General features: G+C 39.7%; 1 protein-coding gene across 1 annotated transcript in view; it reads left to right on the top strand.

The window, feature by feature from the left end:
- Positions 1–19,166, top strand: part of TXNRD1 (thioredoxin reductase 1) — a 154,387-nt gene that overhangs the window by 111,175 nt on the left and 24,046 nt on the right. The window contains exons 7-15 of the mRNA XM_077472116.1: positions 193–312; positions 3,442–3,584; positions 6,407–6,522; positions 8,081–8,306; positions 9,365–9,454; positions 12,975–13,051; positions 13,405–13,561; positions 14,267–14,374; positions 15,520–15,615. Coding sequence (XP_077328242.1) covers positions 193–312; positions 3,442–3,584; positions 6,407–6,522; positions 8,081–8,306; positions 9,365–9,454; positions 12,975–13,051; positions 13,405–13,561; positions 14,267–14,374; positions 15,520–15,615 — 1,133 coding nt within the window. The remainder of the gene's footprint in view (positions 1–192; positions 313–3,441; positions 3,585–6,406; positions 6,523–8,080; positions 8,307–9,364; positions 9,455–12,974; positions 13,052–13,404; positions 13,562–14,266; positions 14,375–15,519; positions 15,616–19,166) is intronic.

Genomic DNA, 19,166 nt, shown 5'->3' with positions numbered 1-19,166 from the left:
TTCAGAGTTCATAAAAAACACATGTTATCGTACAATTATACATAATAGTATACAAATATGCAGGATTTCACTACACCTTTGCTCACTACACCGCGTTATAGGTTTGCACAAGCTCCTGATGTTTTTTATTTCTTAATAAATAACAATCTGCATTCATTTTGCATTTCAGTAATGTATTTTCTCTTTTTATAGGTCTTGGAGGCACATGCGTAAATGTGGGCTGCATTCCCAAAAAGCTAATGCATCAAGCAGCTCTTCTGAGACAAGCTTTGAAAGATTCAAACAAATATGGCTGGCAAATTGAAGATAATGGTATGTCATTAATAAAGCAGTGTTCCTAAACAGCACTTATTCTCTTGGCTCCACTTACTCATAGTGAGGCCGCACAACATGATGAGAGGGAAGGGATTAATTTAAATGCCAGTAGCTGAATGCCCAGTCATTCCTGGTGCCAATAAAACACAGAAGTATTGAATTTGTTAACATCATTACTGTGCATCTATGATAAGTATGTATTTTCCATTGTAGTAAAGAGGCAATCAAGTTAAAAAAATGATATACTCATTGTTTTAAAATGTCTACTGCATGTAAACCACAATTTGTTAGGATAAGGAGCAAGATGCAGTAACCCATAAGCCAAGAATATTTTTTTACTGATTTTCCTTTAATAAATTAAATACAAATATGTCTGGTTGCTTTGGGTCACTACACTTTCATCATTGTTTTTTTACATTGAAGTGCTACTCAGTTGGTTACAATTGACATTTTTATTGTAAAAAGAAATGTGATGCCCCCTACTATATACCGTATATACTCGAGTATAGGCCGACCCGAATATAAGCCGAGGCCCCCAATTTACCCCCAAAAAAACTGGCAAACTTATTGACTCGTGTATAAGCCGAGGGTGAGACATGCCTGTCCATCCCTGTGTGTGTGTCCGTCCATCCCTGTGTGTCCGTCCATCCCTGTGTGTCCGTCCATCCCTGTGTGTCCGTCCATCCCTGTGTGTCCGTCCATCCATCCCTGTGTGTGTGTGTGTCCATCCATCCATCCATCCCTGTGTGTGTGTGTCTCCATCCATCCATCCATCCATCCCTGTGTGTGTGTGTCTCCATCCATCCATCCATCCATCCCTGTGTATGTGTGTCTCCATCCATCCATCCATCCATCCCTGTGTGTGTCTCCATCCATGTGTGTGTGTGTGTGTGTGTGTGTGTGTGTGTGTGTGTGTGTGTGTGTGTGTGTGTGTGTGTGTGTGTGTCCAGCCTACCTTTGTCCCGAGCCTCCGTCCCGTGCCTTGCCTCCTTGCCTCCGTCCCGTGCCGTGCCTTGCCTCCTTGCATCCGTCCCGTGTCGTGCCTTGCCTTGCCCCCGTCCCGTCCCGTCCCGTGCCGTGCCGTGCCTTGCCTTGCCTCCATCCCGTGCCCTCTTCGTCGGCGGCCATTGTAAAGTTCAAAAGCTGCGCCGCCGCCTTCGCCTGTGATAGGCGGAACACTGAATTTCCCAGCAGCCTGTGTTCCGCCTATCACAGACGTCGTATCATCCTCGTCCGTAGTACGAGGATGATACGATGTCCGTGATAGGCGGAACACAGGCTGCTGGGAAATTCAGTGTTCCGCCTATCACAGGCGAAGGCGGAGCCGGAGGCGCGGCTTTTGAATAGAATGGCCGCTGTCTGTCTGCTCGACACGCTGATCGAGCGGGCAGACAGCGATGACTCGAGTATAAGCCGAGGGGGGCACTTTCAGCCTCAAAAAAGAGGCTGAAAATCTCGGCTTATACTCGAGTATATACGGTACTTTTTTTTTTACATTATATTATGGGCTTATGTTATTTCCATGACTGCTTGCCTCTAATGTATCTTTTACTTAGCATATACATTACTTATCATAAACAGGTGATAATTAATAGCAAAACAATAGTTACACCATAACATACAATTACTGAATTATTTTTGGAAGCATCCACATCAATGTTGGCAACGATATCATGACCATTTATGGAGATTACATAGAATCATACAGAATTGTTTGAAGCGATTACCTGCATCCTTTCTTTTTACACTTCACTGATTTAGCAACAAGGAAACAGAGAATTGTTATTTTGTGAATCTCTTATGCTGATGATGGGCACATTGTTTCTGAAGTTCAAATTAGCATGGGGTTCAGATCTGGACTTATCCTGTTTAGGTTATATGTCCCTAGACAGAATAATGGCTGTTATTAGGCCTAGAAACACTATCAGCTTGTCTCTTGTATAATAATCCAACTTCTATTTTTATCAGCCTGGGCTTTTAGTTATAACTTTGTATTGATTAACTTAATAGCTTGTAAAACTGTTCAGTATATAATTTTAATTCATGTTAAACAATAATGGCAGGGGTCTCCAAACTATGGTTCTCCAGTTGTTCAGGAACTACAATTCCCATCATGCCTCATCATGTCTGTGAATGTCAAAGGTTTACAATGCCTCATGGGACGTGTCATTTTGCAGCAGCTGGAGGGCCGTAGTTTTGGAGACTCTTAGTGGAGAATCAGTAAGACAATAGTGAATATTAATTCGCTATTGTCACACAACTGGGTAGGCTCAGGGTGCAGTGCTATGTGCCCTGAGCCTACCCCTTTTTGAAGCCTATTAGAGCCTCAGGCTCTTCTGAACAGGAAGTGAGTCCCCTGAGACCCGATTGGTCGTGAGTTCTAAGACTCCCTGGCTGATCGGGTCTCAGAACCCGCTTCCTGATTGGTCGGGAGGAGAATCGATCTACGCCCTGGACCCACCCTTTTTTGAAGCCAATTATAGCCTCAGGCTCTAATTATGTGCTTAGAAAAAATAACCCCATTGAAATCCATGCGTCTGGCACCCTGCATATAGATTAGGGGCGGGGGACACATGGATTAGGGGGCAGCGCCCCTGTGCCCCTAATGGAGTGACCAACACTGGAAGTGATCTTTCTACAGTGGGAAAAAAAAGAGGTTATTATTACTTTCTGTCTTCCTGTCCCACTGATAACTGCTCCCCTCGATAGCCATATGTGCATGCTGTCCCTCTTAGCAGTTGCTGTTTTGTATCTGGTCTATAGGTCAGCTGAGAATCACATTGACTCACTGAAAGCAATAAAATTGCAACCTGTTATTCATTTGGCTGTCATTAGTCAGTAGCGATTTAGCAAAACTGCTGATTGCACTGTCTGACATAGAGAGCACCAATAGTGGAAACATTTACAAACCTATATCTTCAAAAAATATGGCACAGCAAGCAATTAAAACTGATTCACATAAAAAAAATGAATCATAGGTAAACTTTACAGTAATTATTCTAATTATGTATGTACTAAAAATGTACGGCACCTTTCTAGAGTATCATTTTGATATACATAGGATTTCTGAGTATTTAACTAGCTGTTTATACAATATAAAATGTCCCTTTTTCTCTCTATTACCAGTGCAACACAATTGGGAGAGGATGACAAAGTCAATCCAGAGCCAGATTCGCTCTCTGAACTGGAACTACAGGGTGTCACTCATACAAAACCATGTGGAATATGAAAATGGTTTTGGAGAGTTTGTGGAAGCACACAAGATTAAGGTATTGAATTTTACTTGCTTTTTAAAGATAGATTAGGCTGTATTACTACTACATATAGCGATGGCTTACGTATAATGCCTGCCATATAAACTTAGAGATTATCACGCAATATGATTGTGTTCAGTGTAATGCCACGTACACACGAGCGGACTGTATGGCGTACTTAGTTCGTCATGCAATCCGACGGACAGTCCGTCGTACTTTCGACTGAACGGACTTGACCACACACGGATGCACAAACAGTCCGTCGAAAGCTTGCGCGATGACGTGTACAGTACGTACGACGGGACTAGAAATAGGAAGTCCAAGACACAGCAAAGCACCCTTCCGCCGTGTAAATCCTTTCTGGGCATGCGCCATTCTTAGTCCGTCGAACTAGCATACTGACGAGCGGATTGTCCGCTGAAACCAAAGTACGACGGACAGAATTTCGAAAAATCCGAAATTCTTAGTACGCCGGACTGCATGCTGAAAAAGTCCACTGAAGCCCACACATGTGTTTCGTGTGTTTCGACGGACTAAGTACGCCATACAGTCCGCTCGTGTGTACGCGGCATTACTGTGAATTATTTACCCAGTGTAAGGTGCATAGATTGTCATTTTGGATTAATACAGAAAACAGGCATAGGCATCACTAGCGGACATATTTGTTGGATTGTTTCATTTGATGTTCTGTTAATTTTGCTGGTAAAATAGAGATGAACAGTTAACATCAGGCATATCTGATTACTGCCAGGCATAAGATTCTAAGCATCTGAATGTCTAATCACACATTCTGAACTACCACATTCTCCTGCCTATAGCCATTGTAATATGTCAATGGGAAAGGAACTCCGAAGAAATCTCCCCAATGGTGATGGAGCAAAAAAAAGCAGCGAACCTAACCATTCATCACTGTACTAAACATTATAATTAATACTTTTTCTCTGTTCAAGAAATGTGCTGTTCTGTCATGAAACTGTTTTTAGGCAATGGAAAGGTGCCTATGGACATGGAATGATAGTATCATGTCCAGATTAAGGACCCATTCACATGTAGCTTGAAGCTTGAAGCTAAGAGGGGAAAAAAATCAATTATTCTCTATGGAGAGGGTTCAAAATCGCGTGACTTTCTGCCTGAAAACGCTACGCTCCAGTGTGAATGGGGCTAAGAGATGATCTCATGTGTGTGAGCAACATTCCCAGCCAACATATTTTAGGAGAAGAAGCAATTGGACATGGTAGATTTCCTTGTCTGATGAATATTGTCTTTACAGAGAAAAGTCATGGTAGTGTAGGTGCTGTGCCTCCCCACTAGCTATTCTCACGGTGTAAACATGAATACTACTTATGTAACTGAAGGCTTCATGTTTAGGGTTGAATCTGTGTGATAAGACATTGGGGGATAATTACAAAAGGCAAATCCACTTTGCACTGCAAGTGCACTTGAAAGTGCACTAAAAGTGCAGTTGGAATTGCAGTCGCTTTAAATCTAAGGGGTAGATCTAAAATGAATGGAAGCTCTGCTGATTTTATCATCCAATCATGTGCAAGCTAAAATGCTGTTTATTTTCCTTGCATGTCCCCCTTTGATCTACAGCGACTTTACTTCCGAGGGCACTTTCAGTGCAATTTCAAGTGCACTTTCAGTGCAAAGTGGATTTTCCTTTAGTAAATAACCCCCATTATTAGATGCTTGGATTGTGTTTACATGTCTAACCATCAAGTGTTTTTTTGCACAGCTTAAAGAAAACTTGTCATGAAAACAAATGCATTCCAACCTTGCTGACTGCTGTGATATTGGGGCAATTCAGCTCAGTGGTAGAAGCATTTGTAGTGAGTCCACGTCAGTCAAAATTGTGGTTTTAGGGGTTGTCAGCCCAGTTTTTTTTTTGTTTTGTTTTTACACAAACTTAAAGAAAAGCAAAGCCCTTTACAGTACATCAGGATTTTCCACTTCAGCTCTCCCAGTCCTCCAGACTCGCTTAGCTAACCTGACTCTTTCAGTCCTGTGGGGTAAGGAATTTCTCCTCCAACATAGAGTGCTGTCTCCTCAGTAGAGCACCTTTCCTAATGGGAGTCTCCTGAATGTAGCACACAGCTGCCTCCTGACAGGAGCCCTGAGCTACAGTCAAGTCCTTGCTTATAAAGAGTGTGCACACCTGCCCACTCACACAGCCTGCAGGTCTCCAGGAAGGCCTGGACACAGGATTGAAGGCATTGCCCCATCAAGTCTTCTCCGCTCAGACAAAATAATCCAGAGCCCCTCACTCTGCATTAGTGTGAACCCTATTTTACCTTTCTCAATACTCGCAGAGTAGCAGAGCCTAACACTGTCACACTGCTCTTTATGAACATGCTTATGGCTTGGCTGTAATGCTGACCCTCTTACTTATACATTCATTCACTGACCCATATGCAGAAAAGGAAGTAAGCAATGGCAACGTTCATGTTTATGTGACGATAGGTCCAGGGGCGGACTGACAACTCATGGGGCCCCCGGGCAATAGGAGATTATGGGGCCCCCAGGCAATCAGAGATTATGGGGTCACATATTTCTATTGGCTGGGAAGGAAGGTACTGGAGAGGCGGGGCAGCTATAATCTCTGGATTTTTAGACCAAACGGATGTCAGTAAGGGACATTTCAGAGACAGATGTAAAAAAAAACAGATTTTTACATACTGTCCCTGGGTTTACTGAGGCTGGCAACCCTGATGGGGCCCCCTAGTGGCATGGGGCCCTCGGGCAGTGCCCGAGTGGCCCAATGGTCAGTCTGCCCCTGGATAGGTCTCTTTTTAATATGTATTTCATGTTTTCCTTAAAATACCAATTTTGTTCTGCAGTCAACAAATCCAAAAGGAAGAGTGAAATATTATACTGCAAATACATTTCTCATAGCTACAGGAGAAAGACCACGCTACCCTGGAATACCTGGAGACAAAGAATACTGTATTACCAGGTACCAACCTCGATGATTTTTGTTTGTTTCATACATGTTTTTGTGATCCAACGTGTACTGAGCAATACTTGATAAATAAAATATAGGGTTATGTAGAGTCTTGTGGCATTCTTATGGTATTTGCGTGATTGTCCATACATAAATGATAATATTTAACTTGTGTATACAATAGGACCTTAAATATGGTCATAAAGCAGTATATGTATAGTCAAAACTTTTATTTTTAATTTTAGATAGAATCTGGAAAGTTTAAAAACCCTGGTATATTTGCTGAGGAGATTTCTTTCACTCTCTGTGCTGGAGACGCAACATAAATCTCTCCAAAGTGAAGGGAATTAACTAGGGCTGTGGAAATTAAAGATTAATTCCTCGATTAATCGATAAATTTTTTTGATCGATCAAAATTCTTTTGATTGATACTCACCTCTCTGTCAGCTTCTGGGTTATCAGGGAGTTCTCTCTGAGATCCGGTGACGTCAAGGACATCAACGTCACTGGACTCCTCCCCCCTTCTCCAAGTGCCTCTGTCTGCTAACGAAGGGAAGGGGGGAGGAGTCCGGTGACGTTGAAGTTCTGATTGAACGTAACGAGTACGGGGGAGGAGCTACGCATGACGTCACCCGCTGCTGCCCTACGGAACTAACATAATTCTCGGCTTTACATGGTGTTTTTATCATCTTTATGTGAGTAGTTTATGTTTGAACACAAAAATGTCATCTTATACTTAAGCGGTGAGCACTTCTTTTCTTTTCTTTCTACCCATGACCTGGCATCCTTGCTGAGATCTAAGGAGATGTGAGAGAAGTTTATGGTCCGTGTTAACCCTTTTGATACCCGCTTGCATGACCATCTGTTTGCACAGGGGTCCATGCCATAAGATGAGAGTGATTAGTTAGACCGGAGGTGGATGGATTGTCATGCTACTGTGGAAAAAAAATTACTTACGTCAGTGCTGAAGTTTGAATTTAAAACTTATTTGTGTGAACTGTGAAGTTAAGTCATGGATTGTGGAAACTAACTAGTGTCGGGTGATTGTATATAGTGTATACCACATTTACCACTGACTAATGCAGGGTTGCAATGCAAGGAGATCAGCTAAAAGTAGTTGGATCTGTATGTGTGTTATAATTAATAAAAAAAAATCGATTAATCAAATTATTTTAATAAGTAACAGCCCTAGAATTAACCTCTTAAGTAGTTATTACTGGAATAACATCTGCCCTGACATCTTGTTCCTGAGACAACTGTTACATTTTGGTTTTCCCTTTACTTTCTGTCTCAATAAAAAATTATCACTAGGACAAACAGGGCAAGTCATTCCAGCAGGGGCGACAGACAGCCATTCAAACTTTAAAGAGGTTCTAATCCTTTCTACTCCATCTAAAGGAAAGAAATTGTTTTGACTATACACACACTTATACTTGGGAAAATTACAGTGTTGATACTAACCCTAAGTTTTAATGGGATTGCAAAATCTTCTCAGGTGTACATTTATTTTTGTGTTTTTTTTCTTTTACATTATACAACAGTAATCTTTTCTGTTTCCGTTTAATTTCAGTGATGACCTCTTTTCTTTGCCATATTGCCCAGGAAAGACTCTTGTGGTCGGTGCCTCCTATGTGGCATTAGAGTGTGCTGGGTTTCTAGCAGGACTTGGTCTGGATGTCACTGTAATGGTGCGCTCCATTCTGTTAAGAGGTTTTGACCAGGAAATGGCTAATAAAATTGGCGAACACATGGAAGAGCATGGAGTCAAGTTCATTAAAGAATATGTGCCTGCAAAGGTACCTTCCAAATTCTTATCTTTGTAGAACAGCTGTAAAGATACTGTATAGTTTTGTATATGAACTGTCAAAACTGTAATTATACTTTTAGGGTAGTGATGGGCTTTTGTTCATGTTGAACTGGTTTTGCATTTCCAAACGCGTATATGGGAATGCAAAACTGTCTAGAAGCAGATGACATTCTGGTTAGAAGGAGATCAGTTGTTGATAATCAAAGAATTTCAAATGATCTCAGAAGCATCTCAAACTGATGGCATAGACACAAGCCTAAAGTCCTTCAACTCAAGCTTTTAAACGTATAATTTCACAAACCTGGGCAATTTAATCTGAGCCTATAATGAAAGTGGCATAATTAGCGGGTACCCTTAGAGAAAACCACATGTCAGAATGATATGTAGTTTCCGAGCTATACACAGCTAAATGATGTGACTGTACCCTGTCCCCTTCCACAGTCCAAACCTTCCTATTGGTCATTTAATATTGCCCGATTGACTAATAAGGAAACTTAAAAGGCAGAGGATTCAAGACCATGCTACATATTTTTAGCAAATGTCAATATTTGGATATAATCACTGGTATATGTGTCTGAATTTACTAAATATTTGATATATGGATTTCATTCTAGGTAATCAATCTATGTTTATAATTTCTATGTTATGTTTAAAATGCCCAGCGCTGTGTTTTTGGTTTTTGTATTTTTTGTATTTTTTTGTTCTTTTCTTCTCTTTTCTTCTTTGTATACGTTTTTTGCACCCAATTAGATGTTTTATTATGAAAATGTTCATCGTCATATGGTAAAATATAATTCATTATATTATTATTGTTCACCATTTCTAATTTTAACCATTAATTATAGAAAGAATTATTATAGATAATAATTATAGAAAGAAGGAGTTCTTCCTAAGTGGAGATTACTAAATTAATTACGGTACTTAATGATGCCATCAAAAATACTGTTCATTTAATATATAACTTGTTCAGTGATTCATTCATATGTGTGGGATTACTTTTTATGTCATTATGCTTGCATATGATATCTTGTTATCTTCTTCTGGCAGATAGAGCAGATAGAAGTAGGAGCACCTGGGAGGCTAAAAGTGACATCTCAGTCAGCTGACGGTAAAGAGATTGTTGAAGAATACAATACAGTGAGTACTAAACCCGCCATAATTATCTTTCCCAATTACTGAATAATGACATCCCTTCAATACTATCCAGAAGTCTTTGTAATGATGACAGTTACATATATCAGTATTTTTTCTTACAGAGAATGTCAAATATATCATTACAGTGGACTATATTTTGCATGACATGCTAATTCAGATGAAGTTTCTAGGCCAACATACTATTTATGCAGTCTCATCATAAAATGTTTTATAGTTAAACTGTCAGTCCAACCAAAACGGATTCTTTTTAGATACTAGTGCTGGAGAGCTAAACCATCTGATACTGTCTTTGATCTTTCAAAGACTGTATTTCTCTGCTCAAATTCATAGTTTTGCACACCTCCTAAGTGGGCAGAAACAGAGTTGGGAATTATGGCAGAGAAATCTAAGCCCCCGTACACGCGGTCGGAAAATCCGACCACAAAATCTGACCGATTTTTCAGACGGATTTTGTCCGAAACTGGTGTTGCATACACACGGTCGGACAAAGTTGTCAGAAAATTTGATCGTTCGGAAAGTGATGACGTTAGTTCGTTAAGACGGAACTACGTTCGGGCTAGTAACTGATAGCTTTGGTCTCCTAATTTGATCTGAGCATGCGTGGCACTTTGTCCAATCGGAATTCTCTACAAACAATCGGACAAAGTCCGATAGGATCATGCTGTCGGAAAATTTTATACCCAGCTCTCAAACTTTGTTGGTCGGACATTCCGACAGAAAAAGTCAGATGGAGCCCACACATGGTTGGATTATCTGACAACACGGTCCGATCGGACATTTTCCGTCGGAATGTCCGACTGTGTGTATGGGGGCTTACTCTTGACAATTAGAAAAACCAGGGGCTAAGGCCTGCCTGCTTCAGCTGAATGGGGGTGCCTGGTTACACATGCATTGCAATTCTGGGTGTAAGGGGTTAAAAAAAAGGAGGTGATAAAACGCATCCTCGCCATCTGTAAATGATGCATCCAATTACCAGATTTCACCTATAACTAAAATACTGCTTTTGGGGGACTAAAAAGACTGATAATGCCTTGCTGACAGAGACTTACTCCTATACTTTGTGTTCCAGTTCTGGGTAGACCATTTCTGTCTTGAATCTCATACATTAAAAAATTCAGAAATTAGACCATCCCCTTCTTCCCAAAAACAACCCAAATATTTATTGTTCTGCAAGCTTGAGATCCTTGATCTCTCACAGACCAGCAATTAATCGACCATATGAATATTAGCATATTTTTATGGTTGTTATGGGTTCCCACTGATGAATCAATTACTGTGCATTTGTCATTCATCTTTAAATTCAGTTTTTGGACTTATTTGGTATAGTATTGTGTGTCAATTGTGACTACACAATTATTGAATTTGCATCTTAACTTATTTGGATAATGTTTCTTTTTATTGATTTTTTTTAATAAATATTATATTTGATTACCGTATATACTCGAGTATAGGCCGACCCGAATATAAGCCGAGGCCCCCAATTTACCCCCAAAAAACTGGAAAACTTATTGACTCGTGTATAAGCCGAGGGTGAGACATGGCTGTCCATCCCTGTGTGTCCGTCCATCCCTGTGTGTGTGTCCGTCCATCCATCCCTGTGTGTGTGTCCATCCATCCATCCATCCATCCATCCCTGTGTGTCCGTCCATCCATCCCTGTGTGTGTATCCATCCATCCCTGTGTGTGTGTGTGTGTGTGTGTGTGTGTGTGTGTGTATTCATCCATCCATCCATCCCTGTGTGTGTGTGTGTGTGTGTGTGTATCCATCCATCCATCCATCCATCCCTGTGTGTGTGTGTGTGTGTGTGTGTGTGTGTGTGTGTGTGTGTGTGTGTGTGTGTGTATTCATCCATCCATCCATCCCTGTGTGTGTGTGTGTGTGTGTGTGTATCCATCCATCCATCCATCCATCCCTGTGTGTGTGTGTGTGTGTGTGTGTGTGTGTGTGTGTGTGTCCGTGCAGCCTTGTGTGTGTGTCCAGCCTACCTGTGTCCCAAGCCTCCGTCCCGAGCCGCCGTCGTCCCGAGCCTCCTCTGTCCCGTGCCTCCTCTGTCCCGTGCCTTCCGGTGTCCCGTGCCTCCTCTGTCCCGTGCCTCCTCCGTCCCGTGTCGTGCCGATGGATCGCCGCTCTTCTCGGCGGCCATTCTACGATTCAAAAGCTGCGCCTCCGTCCTCCGCCTGTGATAGGCGGAACACTCAATTTCCCAGCAGCCTGTGTTCCGCCTATCACGGACATCCTCTCATACTCGTCCGTAGTATGAGAATGAACAGATGTCCGTGATAGGCGGAACACTGACTGCTGGGAAATTCAGTGTTCCGCCTATCACAGGCGGAGGCGGAGAAGGAGGCGCGGCTTTTGAATTTTAATGTCCGCCGTCTGTCTGCTCGATACGCTGATCGAGCAGTCAGACAGCGGTGACTCGAGTATAAGCCGAGGGGGCACTTTCAGCCTCAAAAAAGAGGCTGAAAATCTCGGCTTATACTCGAGTATATACGGTATATATTTATTGTGTGTATGCTGTATTGTATGAAATTCAGTTAATCAATGTAAGTGACTTATTAGTTAAGAAAGTCAGTCATTTTTGAGTAGGTTGGCTGACAATAACACAACGTGAGATTTTAAACTGCAGATAACAATGGGAAGTGACTTCCTGGTGTGGAATTCAATGGATATCTTATAACTTCAATTAGTTGCCATGATATCTATTACAACATGATAAACAATATCAAAGCATAGCCAGGGCAATTTGCCTTATGTCCCATTAATTCGGTTGACACTCCAGAGCTGTAATGGTGTGCTTTGAGAAAAGTTTGAAGTGCTGTACTTTTTTCAGCGCAGCATGTTAAGATGCAGTGACCCGCAGCTGTGAATAAAGATGAATGAAGTGTCACGTAACATAATAAAGTTGGGGGAAAAAAATGAAACAATGTGATGCATTAATGCAACTAGTTTCCCTATAATCTTTTTAGGGGGTATAATGCAGCTGGTGATGGAAATGAGCCATTATACACTGAAACTTCCCTTTAACCTTGTTAAGTATTTCAAGCACACATGTTTCTGTGCTAATGAATATGTCGTTATCAGCCCCTGTATGTGTGCACAAACAGGGAGCTCTATTACAGATATTTAACTTATTAGACATTTGGTATAGATAAAAGTCCAACAGGTAGTAAATGTTTTTAATACAGCAAATGATCCTTTAAAAGGAAAAAAAAGAATAGGGCTACTTTCCTCGGAAGCCATTTAGAAGTTATTTTCAATTTCCCAACTAATAGTGTATCTTGGATCTGATTGGTTGCTACATAAATTGTACAGAAATTGTCTGAGCTTTCTAATAATGATATCCTTATTCTGAAATTAGGATTCCCTATTTATTTTGGAGGTATAATCTCTATCTATCTGTTATGTGAGGCTTTCATTTTATATTTTATGTTATGTATCTGTAAACAAATGTCTGCTCTTTATCAACAATAATAATGAGATATTATATATACTTGTCAGGTGTTACTTGCAATTGGAAGAGATGCGTGCACAAGAAAAATTGGCTTGGATATACCTGGAGTAAAGATCAATGAAAAGTATGGCAAAAACTAGCAAAAGTACTTGTGTAGCTAATAATAAAATAAATGATATACATGCCATTAAGTAGCAGTTGGTATCCTGGGGTTATATGCAAGTCACATGGGATTGAGTGACATTGCTACATGACAACATGACAAATATTGTTCTGATTACAGCATGATGTGGAGTGGGGGACATGTTCAGTCACCTTGAAAAACATGGATCAAACCCTAAAGAAGTCTGCTGAAAACAGAATAATCAATTCTGGGAAAGATTGCCTCCATGTGCTTATTCAGAAGTTCCTGTAATGATGTGCTATAGCTGTTATTTGAAATAATTTTCATAACATTTTCCAATTAATCTCCTACAGGACAGGAAAAATTCCAGTCAATGATGAGGAGCAGACAACTGTACCGTATATCTATGCTATTGGCGATATACTAGAAAACAAAATAGAGCTTACCCCAGTGGCTATCCAAGCAGGTCGCCTTCTGGCTCAGAGACTCTATGGTGGATCCACTGTAAAGGTCAGTTATCCAAAATATAAATTTGCATTATGTATCCATGGTACAAGGAAGTTCAGTCCTCATGGGAAGTATACACAAACAATGATTTATATTGATGGAGGTATTACAAATACCTAAGCAGTTGTGAAGGTCATGACCTTCTGGTGCAGCCTTTTTCAACCAGGGTGCCTTTAGTTTTCTTCAGGGGTGCCTTAGCAAAATGCCTAAAAATTGGGCAACATTTTTATACAAGTCAGAGGGTGGCTCAAGCCTGCCTTTTAGTTACACAAAGCCACAGGTTTTCATTGTGCGCCCTTACAACCTTCCAGCCCCTGCCCTCCCAACAACCAATGATGTCCTCGGTTGATATAGAGAATGTCGGGCTCCTGCACAGCATCCTTGTATTTACCTCCCCTGGCCCTCTGGGGTAACATTAGCTGAATAAGAGAGAGAAAATAAGGTAGGAGAGAAACATTGGTATAATAGTCAGTACCTGTATATGAAAGTGTATTTTTTTGGATGAATAAATCACCTCTAATGTTGGGTGTCCTACATGTGTGCATGTTGCTGTGCCATGTAACACTATTAGTTTAGTTTTTTACATTTTAGTATGGGGTGCCTCAAGATTTTGCAGAACTTTAAAGGTTGAGAAACACCGTTTTAGAGAAATGTCAATAGATAATAACATAGCTGAGTTTAACTGCTTATTTACAATCTCTTAAATAGTGTGACTATGTGACTGTCCCAACTACTGTATTTACACCACTGGAATATGGAGCATGTGGGCTATCTGAAGAAAATGCTATTGCCAAGTATGGGGAGGATAATATAGAGGTAAGACACAGCCAACCTTGCACAAGTGTGATGGTACCATTCACTTTCTGTCACGGTAGAGCTTATTAAAGGCAGTGTATAGTGTTGTTTTAATATATAAATTTTGTTCAAAATAAATTCCTTATTCTTTTTTATTCACTTAAATATTGCATAAATAACATTATGCAGTCTTCTGTCCCAGTAGATAAATCTCTAGTTTCCTATAGAAGTATTACCCTCAACTGCACTTAAAAAATCGTTGTTTACAAAACTGATGCCATCACAGCATAAACTCATTTTTCTCTATTATCTCAGTAGGAGATGTGAATCTGACAAAAGGAGCTGCAAAGCAAGCTGCTCTGTGATACTATGCCTTTAGCTAAACCATGGTACTTTGGAAATGCTTGCCATTTATGCAAATGTCATTTATGAAAATGTTTATGTATTTTTTATATATATATATATATATATATATATATATATATATATATAGAGAGAGAGAGAGAGAGAGAGAGAGAGAGAGAGAGAGAGAGAGAGAGAGAGAGACCAGATACAAAACTACATTTAAAAAACCCCATAAAAAAACAGCAAATTGACCAAAAACAACCAGTTTCCCTGTAACCATTTTAGGACAATAATCCGCAACTGCAAAATTAGATCTATCACTTAAAGTGAACCTGAACTCAAAAAGTTAAGATTTTCTATATTATAGGGAACATCCATACATATAGATTGTTTAAGCTGCACCCCAAAAGATTTTATCTTGCATTTCCTGGATTTGGAGTGAGATGCGGTGATAATGAGTTGCGGTGTTCTCCTTAGTGGAGGCTCTGACACAACAAAGCAAAGCCCTGCCTCTACCAAGATGGCTGCCTCCATACAAAGGCACAGTGCAGGTTAGAGCATGGTAGGTCAGTAATCAGGGGAACATCAGTTGGTGGGAGTCCACAGACAATACTGGCAAGCCCCTTTCCCTCTGCTTGCCTTTTTTATGTGCAGCTTCAATAGTTCAGTTCCTAAGCTTGTGCGTTTATAGCCCATCTTCTGCTTTGCATGGCACAGAGACACACAAACATATATTTCCAAAATGAATACATGATCTACATATTCTTTTTTACTTTGTATGTAGTTTTTATCTTGTAAGCCTGTATTATTTCCTCTTGCAGGTCTATCACAGTTATTTCTGGCCCCTGGAATGGACAGTTCCAGAGAGAGACAGCAACAAATGCTATGCTAAAATCATCTGCCATATAAAAGACAATGTAAGTGAGGACATGTGTGTGTGTGTGTGTGTGTGTGTGTGTGTGTGTGTGTGTGTGTGTGTGTGTGTGTGTGTGTGTGTGTGTGTATATATATATATATATATATATATATACTGTATATGTGTGTATGCTGTCTATATTTATATTTATATATAGCTATATATATACTGTATATAAAAATATTTTGTATGTGTGTATGGCTTATGGTTACAGTTATTAAAAATATAAATGATAACTATATAACTATATGAACCAGAACTCTCAATAGTTAAAATACATAGGCCATTGTACAGCATTAAAAATACTTTGGACATTTAACCCCAAAAAATCAATAATGCTTTATAAAGGTAAATTAATGTTATTGCTCCATTGATTTGCAGTACAGATTTCCATGTATAGCTTATCTTTCTGTTGCTTTTACTCATGCTGTTGTAAAATTCAGTACAAAGATTCCTCATACCTACCAACTACTGAAAATTGCATGTTTTACATAGATTTTGCCTTTTTCTATTCCTTGCAGTCATTCTTAAGATGCTCTTAGCTACATAGGTGCCTGTAATGTCCTTTATTTGGATTGTTGGTGAATTGGGTAGAAAGTCAGTTCAGTGTAGGAAACATTATTTTGAAGTATATTTTATCCTCAAAACTAAAATATATTATAGTCACGCTTACCAGACTTTATATGTAGTGGATGCCCTCGTTTTCTTTTTTTAGTCCTGTCGCTTTTTGAATTGATATACTAAAATGCTTTGCAGTTGACTGGGTCAGAGGGTATTAGAGGCTTTAGAGGGCACAGTCTCAAGGCTTAACATGTTTGGTATCTGTTTACTTGATACAAACTCATATTTTATTCTGTACAAAAATGGGGGTTAAATTGTGTTTGTGGGCACTAAAATGTATTTTTGTGTATTTTTTTAGAAAATTTACATTTTATGAACACTTGCATAAATATCATGCAACATAAAACATTGCAACTACCATCAGGGCCTCTGCTGTAAGAAAATATATAATCTTTTGGTGGTTTTATGTAATATCGAAGCTAAAAATGCTAATTTTAACATGTATGCGAAAAATGAAAAAATTGCTCTTAATGGAAAGTGGGTAATCACGCAAGTTCCTTTAAGACAAAATCTATAAATGTTATTAATTTTCTTTTTAATAAAAACCAAGATATAATTAATTCACTAGCTCATTAATTCACGTATGACATATACCATGAAATAACTAAGTAACTATTCTTACAACTTTCTAGTTGTGATAGGATTTCTGATCCCATGCTACATTAAAATAATGTGATTATTTTATTTCATGTGCATTAAATTAATTTTCTGAAGAGACATAAAGTTTATCAACCTCAAGAGTTATTTGCTGACTATAACTATCAAAGGCTTCATTAGTTTTATACAAGCCATTAAAATTAAAATTACCATGTTGAAATGTTTGATATTAATGTCAATATTTAATATGGATACAAAGTTTATATTTAAAGGCATTGTTTAATCAGTAGGAAGAAGTCAGGCTTAATAGAGTATCACAATTTATTATGGGGCAATTCCATTACAATAACTAGATTTTTGTATAATCAATGTCATATTCTACAATTTATATTAAAAAGTGACCTATTTATACATGACAGAATGTGAATTGGTGATGCAGGAAACAGTTCTCTGCATAGAAGTGCTTAAAGGAAAATTATCGCAATAGAAACAGGCTGCCGATTCTGACTTTTTTTCTGAAAATGCTAGTTGTCTTGCTGTCATATTGATGCTCTGGCTCCAATAACACCCAAATGCGTGTTGCTTGGTTTGCCGTGATTTGGAATTTATGGGAAGAATGACGAAGATTCTGCCCGCAATTCCAAACAGTTCCTAATGTGAATGGGGCCTCATTCACTAACATGGAACAAGTATAAACATAAGGAATACTGACACTTTTCTGACAATTGTGTTGTATGTTTATTCTGGGGTTTTGACTCAGAAATACTTAAGCGAGTCCAAGTCAGGAAGCCAGAATTTTTAGAAGCTCTCATAATAGGTGTTTTCTAATATGCAGGCGAATACACATTCTCAAACAACAACAACTCAAACTGTGATAAACTACATAAATGTACTATATACTATACTCTACTCTACTATACTATACTCTACTGTATTTACTGAATTTACTATATAATCCTAATAACTAAAATTTCATATAATCTATCCCACATTATTATAGGTTCAAAAGTTTTCAATCATTTAAAAATATCACCTTTCATTAAAATAATACCTGGTGATCTGCTATGAATATAGGGTGACAGCACCCCCAATGTCTCTTCCGAGTTGTCACCCGCTCTTATGATGGAGACTACAAGTAGCCATGCCACTGACTAAGCATGTTCCACTGAAATGATGTACAGCAGTTGCTAAAGGACATGCATGTAGACATGAAGTGGCTGCAGGAGATCAGCAGTGATGATATGCAACATAGGATGAAAAAAAGGTGAACACTGTATTTTATTTAAAAAAATGGTTGCTTATGATACAAGGTGCTTTGGCAAACTAAAAACTATTCAGTAAGGGTTCATATCTCATTTTCTAGTCCAACAGTGGGCACAACAAATATACGACAAGTAGAGGCGCAAAAGATCAGAAAATAATATACTCCAGAGGGCTGTCTGTATAAAGTTATATTGGACAATAATATGAATGAGAACTTTTAGTTCTCAAGTCCCGTGAAAGTGTCTTTCGTTCTTTGAGTGGGACTTTGGAATGCAGGGCTGCCACCACAGGGAGCTGAAACCAGGCTCCTAGACTGTTGAAGGAAAAGAGAAGAAGAAGGGGGCGCCTCTGGGTGTAGATTTTTAAAAGGCAATTTATTCACAGGTAAAACAAACAGATGATGCACTCACATTTTCCAAGGCATAAAAAGGCATGTAGAATACAAGGGGGGTGTTTTTTTCATCTGATTCGTCCGTCACATAGGATCCGGTCCGCGGGTGTCATGTTGTCCTCTCCTGGCGTTACCACGAGTTTGTTGTTAAAAAATGCCGGCTTGGTGGACGCAGAGGATGTGTTTCCAAAGCGAGGCTTGGTTAGCGGTGACACGCGGGTCGCGGGGTTGTGACGTCACGGCGGGCGACGCGTTTCCTGAGCGTTCGGGTCGAGGTGGAGAGACGACCGCGCTCTTTCATCAGGCCAACTCGTGGTAACGCCAGGAGAGAACAACATGACACCCGCGGACCGGATCCTATGTGACGGACGAATCAGATGAAAAAACCGCCCCCCTTGTATTCTACATGCCTTTTTATGCCTTGGAAATTGTGAGTGCATCATCTGTTTGTTTTACCTGTGAATAAATTGCCTTTTAAAAATCTACACCCAGAGGCGCCCCCTTCTTCTTCTCTTTTCCTGGCACAACAAATATACCCTTGCAGTGCACACTGCAAGAGTTAAATGCTCACTATGTCTAGGGGTGCTGAAATAAGTAGAAATATTGAATTCCTTTCTCCAGCACGGTCCTTCTAGTCATGGGTTCTGCCGCCTCCTTTCTAAGCTCAAGGCTTCAGTCGC

Source organism: Lithobates pipiens, unplaced genomic scaffold, assembly GCF_037356315.1.
Source record: "Lithobates pipiens isolate NorthernLeopardFrog02 unplaced genomic scaffold, aLitPip1_a1.2 Scaffold_8, whole genome shotgun sequence".
Classification (NCBI taxonomy): Eukaryota; Metazoa; Chordata; class Amphibia; order Anura; family Ranidae; genus Lithobates; species Lithobates pipiens.
Note: the sequence above shows the minus strand (reverse complement) of the source record. Positions and strands in the feature narration are given on the sequence as shown.